Source organism: Scyliorhinus canicula, chromosome 3, assembly GCF_902713615.1.
Source record: "Scyliorhinus canicula chromosome 3, sScyCan1.1, whole genome shotgun sequence".
NCBI classification, from domain to species: Eukaryota; Metazoa; Chordata; class Chondrichthyes; order Carcharhiniformes; family Scyliorhinidae; genus Scyliorhinus; species Scyliorhinus canicula.
The window spans coordinates 82,652,683-82,670,515 of NC_052148.1; the positions used below are offsets into that span (position 1 = coordinate 82,652,683).

The window sequence follows — 17,833 nt, forward strand, 5'->3', positions numbered from 1 at the left end:
TTCCCTGTAGCTCCTGCACTCCCCGTTCTGCACTCTCTCGGGACAATACTATTTGAATGGCCTGCTGAAAAGTCAATGTTGGTTCAGCTAACAATTTTCTCTAGGTGGCCACATTGTTAATACCGCAAACCAAACGGTTGCATAACATTTCTAACAAGGTATCACCATAGTCACAGTACTCCGCAATCCTGCGTAGCCTGGATAGAAAATCGGCAAGGGATTCCCCTGGGGTCCTCTCAGCAGTATTACTCCGGTAACGCTATCGTGGACGGGGTTGGGTTAAAATATTGCCCCACTAAGTTCATCAAACATTTTGGTGTCCGGCGCAGCTGGGTACGCAAGGCTCCCAATCACCCCAAACGTATGTGGGCCGTAGGCGGTGAGCAATTTGACCACCTGGCACTCATTTTCAGTGATGTTGTTTGCCCAGAAATATTAACACATCTGTTGTGCGTACTGATTCCAGCTTTCCAGCGCAGCGTCGAAAACATCCAAATGTCCATACAGAGTCATGGTGTAATAGAAAACAACTTCCAACCTGTATCCAACAAAAATCCAGGAAGGTGGCTTCAGCTAGTCACTTTAACCCTCATCGCCAGTTCTGTGAAGGCCACAAAGAATCCAGCACGAGTTGAAGGATAGAAAGAAATGACATTTATTTACAATAACATATACACACAACAGCAGCACAAACTCCTTGCTGCTCACTCTCCTCTAGCCAGTTCCAAACTGGTCAGCTTTATTTATGCAGGGAATCTGCTAATGATTTCTCCGCCCCCCTCATTGGGGAAGCTCAAAGCTCATACTCCCTAAGGATTGTGGGATTGCCATTAGTCCCCAGCCAGTGGTAAGCAGGGAGGTTATAACATGTAAATATTGTTCATTTACAATGGAAAGATGTGGTGATATGCATAAGCAATCATATAAATATTAATAGACATGACCTCCAACCGCAAGTGGCAGTAAAGAACAACCACGTGACACTGTTACCTCAGGGAGACTTGAGCTATCGTAGTAGAGTGGCATTTGTTGTAGCTCTTAGATAATAGTAATTTATTGTTAGTAGATTTTGATAGTTTTCTTATTATTGTCTTACCCATGTTGTTTAACAATAAACATTTAACTACTCACAAACTAGACGCTCTCTCGTGCACTAATTCCGTCTGGCCAAGCACCAGAATATAACATCTCCCATCGCTTTACCCCTTATCTCCCAGTCTCCCACCCCCTTCTCTCTTATTCCTCTCTGCCATTCTCTACTTCCGAACCTCCACCACCACGACCTCTCACCCCCTCTCGCGAAAGTCCTACCCCCGCCACCCGGCGCATGCTCAGCCTCACGCGTCACGGTGGAGGGTTGTGTGACCTGTGACCTTTGGTCCCGTGACTCTGCGGAGCGTCCGCGGGTGCTCGGCCGGGAGCGGCGGTTCAGGATGGCGGAAGCGGTGCGGCCGAAAAAATCTAGGCAGGCAGCGAAAGCGCAGGTAAGTCAGAAGGAGAAGCGGCAGAGGCTCGGGCGGAAGGGAATGATAATTTATTAACGCAGTCCTTGCTGCGGCGGGGATAGCTGTCAGGAATCGAGAGAGAGAGAGAAGCCGGCAGAGTGTGTATCTGTGTAGGAGCTCCCTCTGCATTAGCTGCTCGTCTTCCTGCAAACAATCGGGTATTTTCTTCCCACGGAGTCTCACTGACATCTCGTCACCTTTGACTTAACATTGATAGAAATCCTACTCCAAGAAAAGGCTCTGTATTTGAATAGAAGAAGCCACACATTTGACACGATTAATTAAAACCGTTCAGTGATTTAATTTCACACCGCTCTGGCTGTCCCCTTGCCACATCTGATTATTCGCCGCTGTTGTTTACATATACAGCACGTCGGTATTCGCAAAGAAATACACAATTCCCCATTTCTCTTAAAACGCAAAGTCACTTGATGTTTTTTTTCTTGGGTGAAGCGGAAACTTGTGACTGCAGAATGTATGCAAGGGCACAGTGAGATAAGAGGCTGAATAAACAAGGAAAGTGAAACTGTGTTGAAAGCGGCCTAACTTCCAATGTTTTCTTGGAATTTCAGGACAAAAAGAAAAAAGTTACCACAGAAATCAAGAAAAATGAAAGGTCAAAACCTGAGTCTGACCAGGAATCGGTTTCTGGTGTTATTACAAAAATAGGACTTTCTTCATCCAGTTTTACTACTGTTGACAAGAGCCAAAACGAAGAAACTATTTTAAAACCTGATGAGGTGGGCCAAAGTGAAGATCAGCAATTGCTTCCAGATTTGCTCGTAACTGAGATGACTGTAGAAAATACTCAAGAATCCAAATCATATGTAGAAGCAGTATCCATTGCAATTGTTGAATCTAAAACTGATTCAAAACAGCATGTTGGGTTAGACAATAAAGATCAACAGATTCATGTGGATCAAACAAAAAAAACAAACTCTCACCATAGCCAATGCAATAATACTGTGCCTGAAATTCCAGAGGCTAATGAACTATCTTACTCTCGTAAGACTGATATTGGTCAAAACGAAGAAAATTTGAATGCTGAACCTGCTGTTTACAGTGCTTCGGACCAAATGTCATTGCACTCCAGCAGTATTTCTTCACAGAAAGTAACAGTTGATTTGAAGAAAAAGGAGGTCACAAGGAGGAAAGACAGTAAAAACCCTGCTATTTTAATACTGGATGATCACGAGAAGGAGACTGTTGATATGAAACTGCATGATATCATAGCAGATCTTCCTGTACAGTTGACCATAGAAAGGCTATACCCTGATTTACCATTGGAGTTCACGGAAAGTCCTGAAACTGCATTTACTGAGCAGGTTTCACTTCCTTGCAGAACCCTGTATCCAGCAATTCCACGTGGAGTTGCTCCATTTACAAAGGAAGAACTGAAAATGTTTGCATTAGGTTCATGGCTTGAAAATGTTGATACATACACTGAAGAATTTCTTTCTGTGGCCAATCAGGATAAAAATGATCTTTTTGAACTTCTTATGAACTATGGGCGATGTAGAAAACAACTTCTGCTGGCTGAAGCAGAATTGGAGACAATGACATGTGATTACAAGAGTATCAAAACGAGGCTGTGGACATTCAAGGAAGAGCAACTGACTATCCAGGTCAGTTTTTGTTTTTAGTTTTGCTCAATTGGTCTTGTACTTACTCTTATAAATAGAACAAATGCATTTGTGATGTCTATTGCGATTGACAGAAACAGCATTGTCTTTATAAAAGCAAATTACTGCGTATGCTAGAATCTGAACCAAAAACAGAAAATGCTAGAAAATCTCAGCAGTTCTGACAGCATCTGTGGAGAGAAAATAAAGATAACATTTCGAGTCTGGATGACTTCATCAGAGCTGGAGAGAGCTGGAAATAGGATGAGATTTATACTGTAGAGGGGGAGTGAGGGGTGGTGGATAGAGGGCCAGCGATAGGTGCAGGCTTGGGAGAGATTGACAAAGATGTCATAGACAAAAAGACAAAGGGAATGTAAATGGTGGTGATCAAGGCTAAGAAGGATGCTGATAGCGTTGCATTAAGAGATCAGAATGTGGGGACTTATGGTGGCGGCTATGAGGGAGTAAGTCGCATGTTTGGTGGCTCCCGCTCTGGCCGGACTTTTGGACCTTTTTCCCTGACTTTTTCGTGGTTTTGAGTTTTGGCTTTGAAGGCGCAGACAATCAGACTCTGGTCCCACACAGTGGTGCATGGAATGGATCACCCCAAGGGACCAAAAAGGAAGTAATAAAAAGATAAGCAAGGGCTGGATGGAGGTGGCCGCTGAAGACAACATGGCTAATGTTCGGACCCCTGCTGCGACGGCCCATCCATCAACGGAGGAGCTGATGCAGGTCATCCAGGAGGGCTTTGCCAGATAGAAACAGGACTGCCTTGACCTGATAAAGGAGTTGATCGATCGGCTGGAGCGCAGGCTGGGTGCCCAGGATTGGACGATTCAAAAGTTGGAGAAAGCGCTGGCGGCCAGGAGGAGCACCAAACGGTGGTCGAACTAGAGGTGGGGATGCTGAGGATCAGCAAAAGAGGCTGCTGGAAAAGGTGGAAGCTCTGGTAAACAGTGCTCGCCGGCAGAACTTCAGAATTGTCGGTCTCCCTGAGGGGGCTGATACTGGCGTGTTTGTAGTGAATATGTTCCAGAAGCTTCTGGGGGAGGGGGCTTTTCCCCGACCGTTGGAGCTGGACACGGCATACAGAACGATGGCGAGGAAGCCGCAGCCGGGGGACCCCTCAAGGGCGATGGTGGTCCGGTTCAACAGATTTTTGGATAAAGAGTGTGTTCTCCAGTGGGTCAAGCGTACTAGGAGCTGCAAATGGGACGATAGTATATTGCGGGTCTATTAGGATCTGAGTGTGGAGGTGGCCAGAAGGAGGGCAGGCTTCAGGCAAGTGAAGGAGATCCTGTTTAAGAAGAAGGTGAAATTTGGGCTCCTCTATCTAGCGCGTCTTTGGGTTACGCATGGGGACCAGCACCATTATTTCGAGTCGCCCGAAGACACGATGGACTTTGTCAAGAAGAAGGGACTGGCGCAGAACTGAACTTTTTGGTTTTAAGTTGTAACTTTTCTGAGCGATTGTAGATATGTTTTGATTGTCGTTGTTCTTCTGCTTTTTAAGTTTGGGCGAAGATGGGGCAGTAAACGTTATTCGGTTTCTAAGGTTTTCGGTGTTTTGATAGGTTGGCTGGGTGGGGGCTTTTTACTTTATATTACTCTGATTTGCACTATTTGAGGGGTTCTTTGTGGGGTTTTCTGTCTGTTTTGGGTTGTCTCCTATGGTAATTGGGAGATTGTTCGGTCTCGGTTTGATGAGGGAAGTGGGAGGGGAGTAGGGAACAATAGGTGGGAGACTTCTTGGCACCGTAGGCTAGGGTCACCAGGCTAGCTGGGTGAGCTAGTCTACGGAAGCAGAGCGGGGGGGTGTGTATATGTTCAATATAGGGCAGGGGTTACGTTACAAGGTGGTGTTGCTGGGGGGAGGGGCGGAGTTACACTGCTGACGAGGGAGGGACTTGGGTTTTGGGACAGAGAGGAGGTCAGGGGTGGGGGCTGCCGCCAGGAGGCTGGCCGGTGGAGGCGCAGCACATGGGCTGGGGGCGGGCCCAGGAAAGGGGATGGCTGATCGGCGGAGGGGGGGAGCGCAGTTTCCCCCCAACCAGGCTGATCACCTGGAATGTTACAGGGTTGAATGGGCCTGTGAAGAGGGCACGGGTTTTCGCGCATCTGAGGGCTCTGAAGGCGGACGTGGTGATGTTGCAGGAGACACATCTGAAAGTAGCGGATCAAGTTTTGCTAAGGAAGGGTTGGGTCAGTCAGGACTTTCATTCGGGCTGGACACCAAGCCTAGAGGGGTGGCAATTTTAATCAATAAGCAGGTGCAATTCCAGGTGGGCAGTATAGTCTTGGACGGGGGGGTGGTGCGTTATGTCATGGTGAGTGGTATGCTGGAGGGGAGGAAGGTAGTCTTTGTCAACATGTACGCGCCGCACTGGGACGATGTAGAATTCATAAAGAGGGTACTGAGGAAGATACCGGACCTGGACTCTCACAAGTTGATGATGGGAGGGGATTTTAATACGGTCATCGACCCCGGCCTGGACCAGTTGTGTTCGAAAACAGGGAGGGTGTCAGCAATTGCAAAGGAACTGATAGGTTCATGGAGCAGATGGGGGGGCGTCGACCCATGGAGGTTTCGGCAGCCGACGGGGAGGGAGTTCTCTTTTTATTCGCATGTGCATAAGGTTTACTCCCAGATTGATTTTTTTCATTTTGAGCAGGGATCTGCCGGCGGGGGTGGTGGACACGGGATATTTGGCCATCACTATTTTGGATCATGCCCCACATTGGGTTGAACTGCAGGTTAGTGAGGAGAGCTTCCAGCGCCCGCAGTGGAGATTGGGCATGGGCTTGTTGGCAGACGAGGCGGTGTGCGGGAGGGTGAGGAAGTGCATGCAGAACTACCTGCAGGTCAACGACACGAGGAAAAGTCTCATCAGCGGTGGTCTGGGAGGCGCTGAAAGCAGTGGTGAGAGGGGAGCTGATTTCGATCCAAGCTCTCAGTGACAGGACGGATAGGGCAGAGACGGACCAACTGGTTAAGGAGATTCTACAGATAGATAGGAGGTATGCGGCAACCTCGGGGGTGGAACTGTTGCGGGAACGTCGGAGGCTGCAGGTGGAGTTTGGGGTGTTGTCCACTGCAGTGGAGCAGCTTAGAAAGGTGAGGGGGACATTTTATGAACATGGGGAGAGGCCAGCAGAATGCTGGCACAGCAGCTTAGGAAGAGGGAAGCGGCCAGGGGAATAGAAAAGGTGGTTGATGGGGATGGGAATCTGGTCGGGGACTCGGTTGGGCGAAACAGGACGTTCAGGGACTTGTACAGCAGACTCTATCGCTCGGAACCCCCCATGGGGTCCGAGGGGATGAGACGCTTTTTGGACGGACTGACCTTCCTAAGGGTGGGCAGGGAGCTGGTGGACGGACTAGGGGCTCCGATCAGGGCCGAAGAAATAGCTGAGGGCTTGAAGGCAATGCAGTCGAGTAAAGCCCCGGGACTGGACGGGTACCCGGTGGAATTCTACAAGAAATTCTCGGGGATACTTGGGCTGTTGCTGGTCAAGGTTTTCAATGAGGCGAGGGATAGAGGGGTGCTGCCCCTGACGATGTCACAGGCCACTATTTTGTTAATATTGAAGCGGAACAAGAACCCGGAGCTATGTGGGTCTTATAGGCCGATCTCACTGCTTAATGTGGAAGCCAAGCTGCTGGCCAAAGTTTTGGCCTCCAGGATTGAAGATTGTGTGCCAGATGTGATTACGGAGGATCAAACCGGATTTGTCAAGGGTAGGCAGTTGGTGGCCAATATAAGGAGGCTGCTCAAAGTGATTTTGATGCCCCTGGAGAGTAGGGAGGTTGAGGTAGTTGTGGCCATGGATGCGGAGAAGGGGTTCAACCGGGTGGAGTGGGACTATTTGAGATCCGTAAGGGCTTTATTGACTGGGTCAGGCTGTTGTACCAGGCCCAGGATGGGCTAGTGTAAGGACGAATAGAACAACCTCGGACTATTTTAGGCTGCACCGGGGGACAAGACAGGCAGGCCCCTTCTCCCCACTCCTGTTTGCGTTAGCTATAGAGCAGCTGGCAATTGCTCTGAGAGCTTCAAGGGGCTGGTTGGGGGGGGGTGGAACATAGGGTCTCGCTGTATGCGGACGCCTGCTCTTATGTGTAGCAGATCCAGGGGCAGGAATGGGTGAGATCATGGCGATTTGGGGGGAATTTGGGCGGTTTTCAGGATACAAACTGAATATGACAAAGAGCGAGATGTTTGTAGTCCAGGCAAGAGGTCAGGAGGGTCGGCTGGGGGAGCTAGCGTTTAGGTTCGTGGGGGACAATTTTAGGTACCATGGGATACAAGTGGTGCGCGACTGGGGCCGGTTACATAAGTTGAACTTGTCCCAGTTGGTCGAGCAGATGAGGGGCGAGTTCCGGAGATTTGATGCGCTACTGCTGTCGCTGGCTGAGAGGATGCAGACGGTTAAGATGATGGTCCTACCGAGGTTTTTATTTGCCTCCCAATTTTCAGCCCACGGTCTTTTTTTAAGAGGATTAACAAAATCATTTTGGGCTTTGTCTGGGCGGGTAAGTCCCCACGGGTGAAGAAGGCGATGCTCGAGAGGAATGGGGGGGGGCTTGCCCTGCCAAACTTCAGTAATTACTACTGGGCGGCCAATATTACTATGATAAGGAAGTGGGTGGTGGGGGCGGGATTGGTTTGGGAGCAGATGGAGGCAGCTTCATGTAAGGATACCAGGGTACCAGCTTGCGGGCGTTGATAACGGCACCTCTGCCATTCCCGTCGGTGAGATATTCCACCAGTACCATGGTGGTGGTAGCCCTGAGGATCTGGGGTCAGTGGAGGAGGTACATTGGAGCAGTGGGAGCATCGGTCTGGTCCCCATTATGTGACAACCACCGTTTGCCCCAGGGAACCTGGACGGGGGGTTTCGAGTATGGCGCAGGGCGGGAATTGAGAGGATGGGGGACCTATTCCTGGAGGGGAGCTTCCCTAGCTTGAGGGTGCTGGCGGAGAAGTTTGGGTTGGCAAGAGGGAACGACTTCATATATTTACAGGTGCGGGACCTTCTGCGCCGGCAGGTATCATCCTTCCCACTCCTGGCACTAAGGGGGGATCCAGGATAGGTTAGTGTCGAGGGGATGGGTGGGGGAGGGGAGTGTCTCGGACATCTACAAAGAACCAATGGGGGCGGAGGAGACAGAGACCGAAGAGCTGAAGCGTAAATGGGAGGAGGAGCTTGGGGGAGAGGTGGAGGACGGCTTGGGGCGGACGCATTGAGCAGAGTCAATGCGATCGCTACCTGCGCAAGGCTCAGCTTCATCCAATTCACATGACAGTGGCCCGGATGAGCGATTCTTTGGGGTGGAAGACAGGTGTGTAAAATGTGCGGGCGGACCAGTGAACCATGTCCACATGTTCTGGGTGTGTCCAAAACTTAGGGGATATTGGCAGGGGTTTGCGGCCGTCATGTCCAGAGAATTGAAAACTAGGGTGCCAATGAGTCCAGAGGTGACAATTTTCGGGGTGTCGGAAGATCCGGGAGTCCAAGAGGAAAAGGAGGCAGGAGTTCTGGTCTTTGCCCCCTGGTAGCCCTGAGATGGATATTATTAGCTTGGAGGGACTCGAAGCCTCCGAAGTCGGATGCCTGGTTAACCGACATGGCGAGTTTTCTCGGCCTGGAGAAGATTAAGTTCGCCTTGAGAGGGTCAGTGTTCGGGTTCGCCCGGAGGTGGCAACCATTCATCGACTTCTTTGTGGAGAATTAATCGTCAGCTAGGGTAGCGTAAAATAGAGGGTTAAATAGGCGGGTCTTGAAGGGATGGGTGTCAGTGTTTGCACTATGTTTATTGTTCTTTGTACACTGTTTTTTGTACTGTTGTTGCGTGTAAAGCCAAAAATACCTTATTAAAATTGTTTGTTTACAAAAAGGAGATCAGAATGTGTTAATGACAGAACAAAGGTAAGCAGCGTGTCAAAGGACAACATGGAATTGGATGGGGGGACGGCAAAACAAGATGGAAGGTGTGATGAAAATGAGGATGGAAAAATAAATCAATGAAAGAAATAAAAATAAATTGATAGAAAAAAAAATGTGAAGGTGGAGGAGAGAATTCACAGTCTGAAGTTGCTGAAGTCAATTTTAAGTCCGGATGGCTGTAACGTGCCTAAGGGAAGATGAGGTGCTGTTCCTCCGGTTTGCCTCACTGGAACATTGCAACAGGTCAAGGATGAACATGTGGACATGAGAGCAGGATGGTGTGTTGAAATGACAAGTGACAGCATGTTCTGAAAAGTGGTTACCCAGTCTGCGTTTTGTTTTTCCAATGTATAGAAAAGCACATTGGGAACAACAAGTGCAATAGACCAGATTGAAGGAAGCACTGCCTCATCTGAAAAGAGTGCTTAACCGTTGGATAGTGAGCAGGGAGGAAGGAAAGGGGCAAATGTTGCACCTTCTGTGATTGCATGAGAAGGTGCAATGGGAAGAAGCTGTGAGGTGTTGGAAGAGTGGACCAGGGTATTGCAGAGGAAATGGTCCCTGCGGAATGCTGATAGGGAATGAGGGGTAGAAGTTTGGTGGTGGCATCGTGTTGGATGGCGGAACTGGCAGATGATTCTTTGAATGTGGAGGCTAGTGGAGTGAATAGTGATGACAATGGGGACCCTATCCTGATTGTGGGAGGGAGGAGAAGGGGTGAGAGCAGAGGTGCAGGAGACGGGTCAGACAAGGTTGAGAGTACTGTCAATCACAGTGGGTGGGAAACCACGATTAAGAAAGAATGACATGGCAGCACAGTTTTGGAAAGTGACATCATCAGACCTGATGCAATGGAGGTGAAGGAACTGAGAGAATGGGATGGAGTCCTTCAAAGATATAGGGTGTAAAGAGTCGCTATGGGAATATGTGGGCTTGTAATGGATACTGGTGGGCTGTCTATCCCAGAATTTGTATTAAGTTCTATGCTTGGTCCATCTGTTGTGGTCCATCTGTTGTATTATAGTCAAAGTTGCCTGTCTAGGTTGTATAATCACCTGGTTTATGCTGGAATCGATACGTGAAAACAACAAAATCTGAAGTTTGTTCCGTTGCTTGGACTGCAGATAGTGAGACTGAAAGAATAACTTTCAAAACCAATAACAACGCAATTGAAGCACATCTAGAGTCACTGGTTGGAGGTCTTTTTATAAAATGACCTGGATAAGAAGTACAGCTTATTTTCATAGAAGAATCATAGACTCCTTAGGAGTCTATCGGGTCTGCACTGACCCTTCGAATAAGCACACTGCCCTTTACGAGTATTTGTCCTGTCCTATCCCCGTAATCCTATAACCTAACCTGCACATCCCTGGACACTAAGGGGCAATTTCGCATGGCTGGTCTGCACATCTTTTGGACTTCTGGAGGAGGAAACTGGAGCACCCGGAGGAAACCCATACAGACATGGGGAGAACGTACAAAGTTCACACACAGTCACCCGAGGCCGGAATTGAACTCGGGTCCCTGGTGCTGTGAGGCAGCAGTGCTAACCACTGCCACCGTTTTTGTGTTTTTAACTTTCTGTTGTTGCTTTACCATGTCATTCTGTTGCCCCTTCTTTGGGACTGGAGTTATTATCCAGGATCTATATATCTATCGATCAATCAATCTTTTGTCTCATTCTTTCTTTAATAATGGTGGCAAGAGAGAATTCCACAAATTTGGGAATAATATCAAATTAAAAAATAAGCAAACTGCCCCCTCCCTTGGCCCATATGCTGCTGAAATGCTCATCAATGCCGTTGATATCTCCAGGCTCAAATATTCCAATGCTGTCTTGATCAATCTCCCAATATCCCTCCTCCGTCAATTTCAGCTGGTGCACAACTTGCTATTTCTTATCATGTTGTAAGCCCCATTTGCGCACTATTCCATCCGCATTGAACCAATGTGCCTCCCAGACCTCCATCATCATAAATTCAAAATGATAATCCATATTTAAATCCTCCATGGACTTGATTTTCCCGATCTTTGTAACCTACTTTGGCATTGCAACATACCCTTCCCGGAACCAAACTTCTCCGTTTCCTTATTTCCAATTTGTGTATTTATTCTTTCCTTTCTAATGAAATCCAATACTTATCTTGGTTTCGAATCAGCAGTCGCAGTTGGGAACCGGTTAGCCACAGAATATCTGCATATGTCCCGGCCTGGAACTAACCCCACATCAGCAAATATTTTTTAAACCTAGTTTGGGCCTTTCATGCATGTGTCGGTCTAGAGAGGGTTGCTTACATGCAAGTTAGTTTTTTTTTACTTTAGGCCAGGAACTGGCTACAAACACGTACAGAAGGCAAAGAAGTGAAACAGTATGAAACTGCAGGTCAGATGACCAGGAACCAGAACACAATTCAAGAGTAGGTGTCCCGGGGCTGGACACAGGGAGGAGGACAGGGGAGAGGGTTATGGAGAAGGACCTGAACCAAGCAGTGGGGCAGAAAGAGTTCCCAGGAGAGAGTCCCAGGCAGAGACAAAGACTAATCCAAGATCGATCCCATTGAGTCGAGATAAATGGCAGGAGCGGAAACAAAGGCCCCAGATTAAAGAAAGTTCTGTGGGGAACAGACTTGAACAAAATTGGCTTGAGAGAAGCCCTGACGGTCCGAGAGGGCAGCCGAAGGTTGGTATCTCCATGCTGTGGGCCATAAAGACAAAAGGTATCCCATTGAAGCAGTGGTGTTTTGCTTGGCATAGCCGAAGATCTGAAAGTATGCTTGGAGGGTGAAGCTTAATTGTAGTCCTATGCAGGGGAAAGGAATCTGAAGAGATGGATGATCGTCAAAGCTGTCCAAGTAGGAGAAACATTTGAAAAGAATTCCAGGGTGAGATCATATCTGACTGGAAACCTCATGAGAAGGACAAAGTTTTGATGAGACTGCTTGGCTCACAATATGGCAAATGTCTGGGTGGGAAACCATGGAACCTGCTTTGGTTGCAACTGTATTTACTTTTGAGTGTGGTGTGTTTGACTACAGAGTGCCGATTGTTTTACATGTAACTTGTATTAACCTGAACGTTACTGTAGGGTAGATTTTGACTTGATTTATTGTCACATGTACTGAAGTACAGTGAAAAATATTGTTTTCCATACAATTCATACTATACATGAAAAGAATACCTAGGACGTGCATAAATGCACAATGTAAATACATAGACACAGGCACCGGGTGAAGCATACGGAGTGTAGTACAATTCAGTAGAGAAGAGGTGTGAAAAGATCAGTTCAATCCATAAGAGGGTCATTCAGGAGTCTGGTAACAGTGGGGAAGAAACTGTTTTTGAATCTGTTGGTGAGTGTTCTCAGCCTTTTGAATCTCCTGCCCAGTGGAAGAGAAAATAACCTGGTTCGGAGGGGTATTTGATTATGTTGCCCCTTTCCCAAGGCAGCGGGAGGTGTAGATGGAGTCAGTGGATGGGAGGCAGGTTCGCGTGATGGACTGGGCTGTGTTCACGACTCTGTAGTTTCTTACAGTCTTGGGCCGAGCAGTTATCATACCCGGCTGTGATGTAGCCAGATACGATGCTTTCTGTGGTACATCTGTAAACATTGGTGAGGGTCAATGTGGACGTATTATAAATTGTATCTGAAGTTGTATGTGTCTGTAAACATATTGCCGAGGTAAAAAAAATAGTGTGGCTTGAATCATTCTCTTGTGTTTGTATTGAAATCTTTCCAACCTTTCTGTCTGGTGTAATATAGCTCATTTTTCTTGTTTCAATAAATGTTTTATTCTTTGTATTAAAAGTTCATCAGACTCCTGTGAATTTGTTCAGTAACTTCGCTCCACAGTTTCTGTAAACAATAGTTAGGGTCTGTCAAGCCAGGTTTCTCTCTGGGATCTGACTTATCCGGTGTTAACTTCAGTTGGTATCGTAACGCCTTTCCCCATCATTGGCTGTTGAGCTCTTAGTTTTTTAGATGCTCATAATTTCCTCCACCTTTGAATGTTTTAAGATCCTCCTTAAAACTCATGGTCTTCTCCAAACTTGTGATCACTTCTGATAGATCTTTCTTTGGCTTGGCATTCAATTTTTTCTTGTGAATGTGGAATTAATTTATTGGAATCTTTCTTTTCTTTCCATCAAAGACACTACAAATTTCAAAATCGATGTTCATATAATAGGATGCAGATTAACAATGTAAAATGACGGTAGGGTAATTAACTTTTTTCTTTCTTGGAGGTAGGGTAAAGCTGGCAAAACTGCATTTACTGCCGTTTCCTAATGGCCCTGAGTAGTTGCTGATAGACTTTCTTTAAGTGCTGTAGTCTTAAAGTAGTAACTATGCTTCCAATATAATGTTAAGTGGGGAATTCTGGAATATCAACCTCACTGGTGAAGAAATAATGATATGTTTCAAAATCGGATTCAGATGTTGAAGTCAGCATTCATACAATATTTTTGCCGTTGTCCTTGATGGTAGAATTCATCAGGAGGAGGATGTTGTCAAAGTAGCCTTCCTGCAGTGCATCCTGTTAATAATACATAACACAGCCACAGTGCACTGGTAACTGATGGGATGGATGCGAGTTAAGTGACAGATGTGCTGGCCCAAGTGAAATGCTCTGTTGTGAATGGTTCAGTTACGTGAACCCATGCATTTGAGTGGTGAGTCTTCGTCATCCTCCTGACTTGAGCTTTGTAAATAATGGAGAGGCTTTTAGTTGAGCTACTCGACACAGTGCCCAGCTTCTACCATGTTGTTGTATCCGCAGTCTTGACATGCTGTTTCAATTAAGCTTCTGGTCAGTTGTGATTTGATGTTGGTGAGGATGGACCTCGTGATGGTGGTATCATTAAGGTCAGAGAAACACTTGGGCTTTCTGTTATCTGTGATGGCTGTTAGCTGACACTTGGATGCTGTGAATGTATCACGTGTAAACCCAGGCCCGGTCGTTACCCAGTTGCTGCTGGTGTAGGCTGCTTCGTTAATAGAATAATTGTGAATGGAGCAGCACAATTGAATTGTCAAGTTATACCTCCGCTTCCAACTTTATGATGAAAAAAACGAATTGATGAAGTAGCTGAAATGGTTGGGTTAAGGATGCTTCCTTAAAGAACTCTTGTGGTGATATCCTGGGGTTGCAATTGTTGCCTCTGGCAACCACAACCCCTTTTTTGTAGCAAGTCATATTTTTGCGGCCTGTTATGAATCCAGCTGGGGAGGTTTTGAGGTTTGACCCCCATTGAATTCAGTTTTGCTAATGTTTAGTGCTGTATTTGGTGAATGCTGCTCTGATTTTGACACAGCTACTCTCATTTTTTCCTCTGGAATTCAGCTTTTACATTCACGCCCAGATCAAGGCTTCAATGAGCTACGTAGCATTGATTCTGAAGGAACCTTACTGGATATTGGCAAATGGATACTCTTTGACGGCACTATTGATGATTTCTTCATCACTTTTCTGATGATTGGAGTAAGCTTATCTATTCACATACTGATCATAGAATCCATACAGTACAGAAGGAGGCCATGTGGCTCATAGAGTGTACCGACTCTTTGAAAGAGCATCCTACTTAAGTCCACACTTCCACTCTATCCCAGTAACCCTACCTAACCTTTTGGAAACTAAGGGGCAATTTAGCATGGCCAATCCACCTAACCTGCACATCTTTGGTCTGTGGGAGGAAACCAGAGCACCCGGACGAAACCCAAATAGACACGGGAGAAAAGGCAAACTCCCGACTTGCGGTGGCGGCCATGAAGTGTAAGGTCGCACATTTGGCAGCTCCCGCTCATGGTGGTCTTTTTGTGGCTTTTCCGCTGGATTGTTGCAGGAATTTTGTGAAGTAAGGGTGTAGTATCAAGAACAGAAGGAGGGAACCCCTAGTTTATGGAGCTGCGCCCCAGGAAAAATCGGAAAAGGAGGAATGAGACATTGATGGCGAGTGAGGGCCAGATTTCAAGTGTGGCAATGGCGGATGTACAGGGTTTGGCCCCGCCAGCTCAGTGGGCGACGGACCAGTTGGTGAGCTTCTTGAATGAGAAGTTCTCCCAACAACGTAAGAGTGTGCGGAGGACCTGGCCTCCTAATCCACCTAATCGAGGTGGTGGACTCGATTAGGGCGGTGGTTGGCCGCATGTAGGCGAGACTGACGACCCAGGGACAAGCGATCCCGAGGTTGGAGGAGCAGGCGGGGGAGCATGAGGAGCAGTCCACCTTGATGGCAGCTGAGGTCAGGATCCTGCAGGACCAGCGGAAGCGATTGTTGGAGAAGGTGGAAGACCTGGAGAACCGTTCTCTGAGGCAGAAATCCGGGTTGTGGGTCTGCCGGAGGGAAAGAAGGATCGGATGCTGGTGCTATAAGTTAAATATGGGTAAGAGTGAGGTGTTCACGCTCCAGACATGGGGGCAGGAGAGAAGACTGAGGGAGTTACCGTTTAAAGTGGTTGGGAAGAGTTTTAGGTACCTGGGGATCCAGGTGGCTCGGGACTGGGGTCAGCTCCATAAGTTAAATCTGGGCAGGGTAGTCGAGCAAATGAAAGGAGACTTCCGTAGGTGTGACATGCTCCCGCTGTCATTGGCGGGGTGGGTACAGACTGAAGATGACAGTCCTCCCGAGGTTGCTGTTTGTTTTCAATGTCTTCCAATTTTTATCCCGAAGGCTTTTTTCAGGAAGATGAATGCGGCAATCTCGGATTTTGAATGGGCTGGTAAGACCCCGAGGGTGAAGAAAGTACTTTTGGAACGGGGGCGCAGGGAGGGGGGGCTTGGCCCTTCCAAATTTTATTAACTATTACTGGGCCACCAACATATCGATGGTTAGGCAGTGGGGGGAGGGGTCAGTGTGGGAGCGAGTGGAGGCGGCATCTTGCAAGGATACGAGTTTGGAGCCTTTACTAACGGCGTTCCTGCCATTCTCGCCAGCTCGGTACTCCACAAGCCCGGTGGTGGTGGTAGCCCCGAGGGTGTAAGGACAATGTGGACAGCACATGAGACTGGAGGGGACGTCAGTGTGGTCACTGATCTGTGATAATCACCGGTTTGTTCTGGGGTGACTGGACGGGGGATTTTGGAGGTGGCAGCAGGCAGGGATTGAGAGATATGTGGATCTCTTCATTGAGGAGGGCTTACCGAGCTTGCAGACATGAGAGTAGGAGTTTGAGTTGTTGGGTGGAAACGGATTTCGGTACCTGCAGGTACGGGACTTTGGCCGGAGGCAGGTTCCAAGCTTTCCTCACCTCCCCCTAAGGGGACTACAGGATAAGGTGATGTCAAAAACAACGGGAGGGTGACTCCGAGTCCAGAAATGGCAATATTTGGGGGATTGGAGGATCTGGGGAGGGGGGGGGGGGGGTGTGGTATTGTGCGAAGCAAATAATGGCATGATGGGAAAACTAGTCAAATCATCTTGGTAAAATTGAATTTAAACTGACTTCACATAACCTAAGGCACAAATACAAGCAGGCCAAGGTCAACTTGGCCTGAGAACTGGCTAACTCTAAAAACTCGGATAAGGCACGTTCGTCGTGAGATCAGAGCAGTCTAAATACATACCAAGCTAAAAAACTGTCTCTTCCTGTACTTAAACAAATTTGTCCATTTCTTAAAACAAAGACAAGATAATGATATGAGACCCAGTCCCCTAAATGTCAGCAAGGTGACGCCATTGTAATGATTATTACTTATGTTTTACTTTCGATCAAATTCCTGACCAAGCTGTATTCATGTTATCTTGATCCTATAATGTATAAAAATTGTCTTATTCTTCTGTGAGATTGCAGACTTGGGACGGACCCAGCAGTTTGTACTTGACTGCCTTCCGACTTCAAGTCTCAGCCATACTGCTAGCAGTTCTAATTCGTAAAAAAAGCTTAGTTTTGCTTACCTAATGAATCATGTTTGAATCTTTCTATCACAGTCTAGAAGCGGGGAAAATATTGATCACGACGGGGGTCCGGGGGGGGTTGGCCTTTGCCCCCCGGATGGCCCGGAGATAGATTTTGCTGGGTTGAAGGGACTCGGAGCCTCCAAAGTCAGGAGTGTGGGTTAGTGACATGGCAGGGTTTCTCAAGCTGGAAAAGATTAAGTTTGTCTTGAGAGGTTCAATTCAAGGGTTTACTCGGAGGTGACAGCCGATCATCGACTTTTTTAAGGAAAACTGAACGTCAGCAGAAAGAGGGGGAGAAAAATGAGAGGTATGGCAGTGTAAAATAAGCAACAGGGAATCTAGGGGTAGTTAGGAGCTAGGACAGGGGCGAGTTGGTTATGTTATTGTAATATTGTTGCGCGTGTCTCCCGCTAGGCTGGTTAGAATGTTAATTTGTCAAATTGTGAAAATTACAAATGCTTCAATAAAATGTGTTCTTAAAACAAAAAGGAAGTGCAAACTCCCAAGTCACCCAAGGTGGGAATTGGACCCGGGTCCTTGGCGCTGAGGCAGCTGTGCTAACCACTTGTGCCACCCCAGATGTGGGATATATATAATTCCAACCATTGTAAATCATTGCTATCACCTGCACGTTTAGTGTATAAACCATCGTAGTTAGTGGGAGCAGTTAATGGGGTGATAATCGTCCGATTAGGTTCATCCTTTTTTTAAACCAATGATGTATAACTGGACAATTTTATTTGTTGTTTAGATTCCATCTCCAGAGATCTCGAATAGGGGCTATAATTAGGACAGTCACCAGAGGCTTCAATTTTCCTTACTATAGTGCAAATTCTCTTTTCATTACCTGTGTCAATG

General features: G+C 47.2%; 1 protein-coding gene across 4 annotated transcripts in view; it reads left to right on the forward strand.

Annotated features, from left to right (window-relative positions):
* The first annotated feature begins 1,352 nt into the window (after positions 1-1,352).
* Positions 1,353-17,833, forward strand: part of epg5 (ectopic P-granules autophagy protein 5 homolog (C. elegans)) — a 236,083-nt gene continuing 219,602 nt past the window's right edge. For all 4 annotated transcript variants that reach the window (XM_038790783.1, XM_038790784.1, XM_038790785.1 and 1 more), the window contains exons 1-2: positions 1,353-1,484; positions 2,078-3,130. In XM_038790783.1, the coding sequence (XP_038646711.1) occupies positions 1,434-1,484; positions 2,078-3,130 (1,104 nt within the window). In that variant the 5' untranslated portion in view covers positions 1,353-1,433. The remainder of the gene's footprint in view (positions 1,485-2,077; positions 3,131-17,833) is intronic.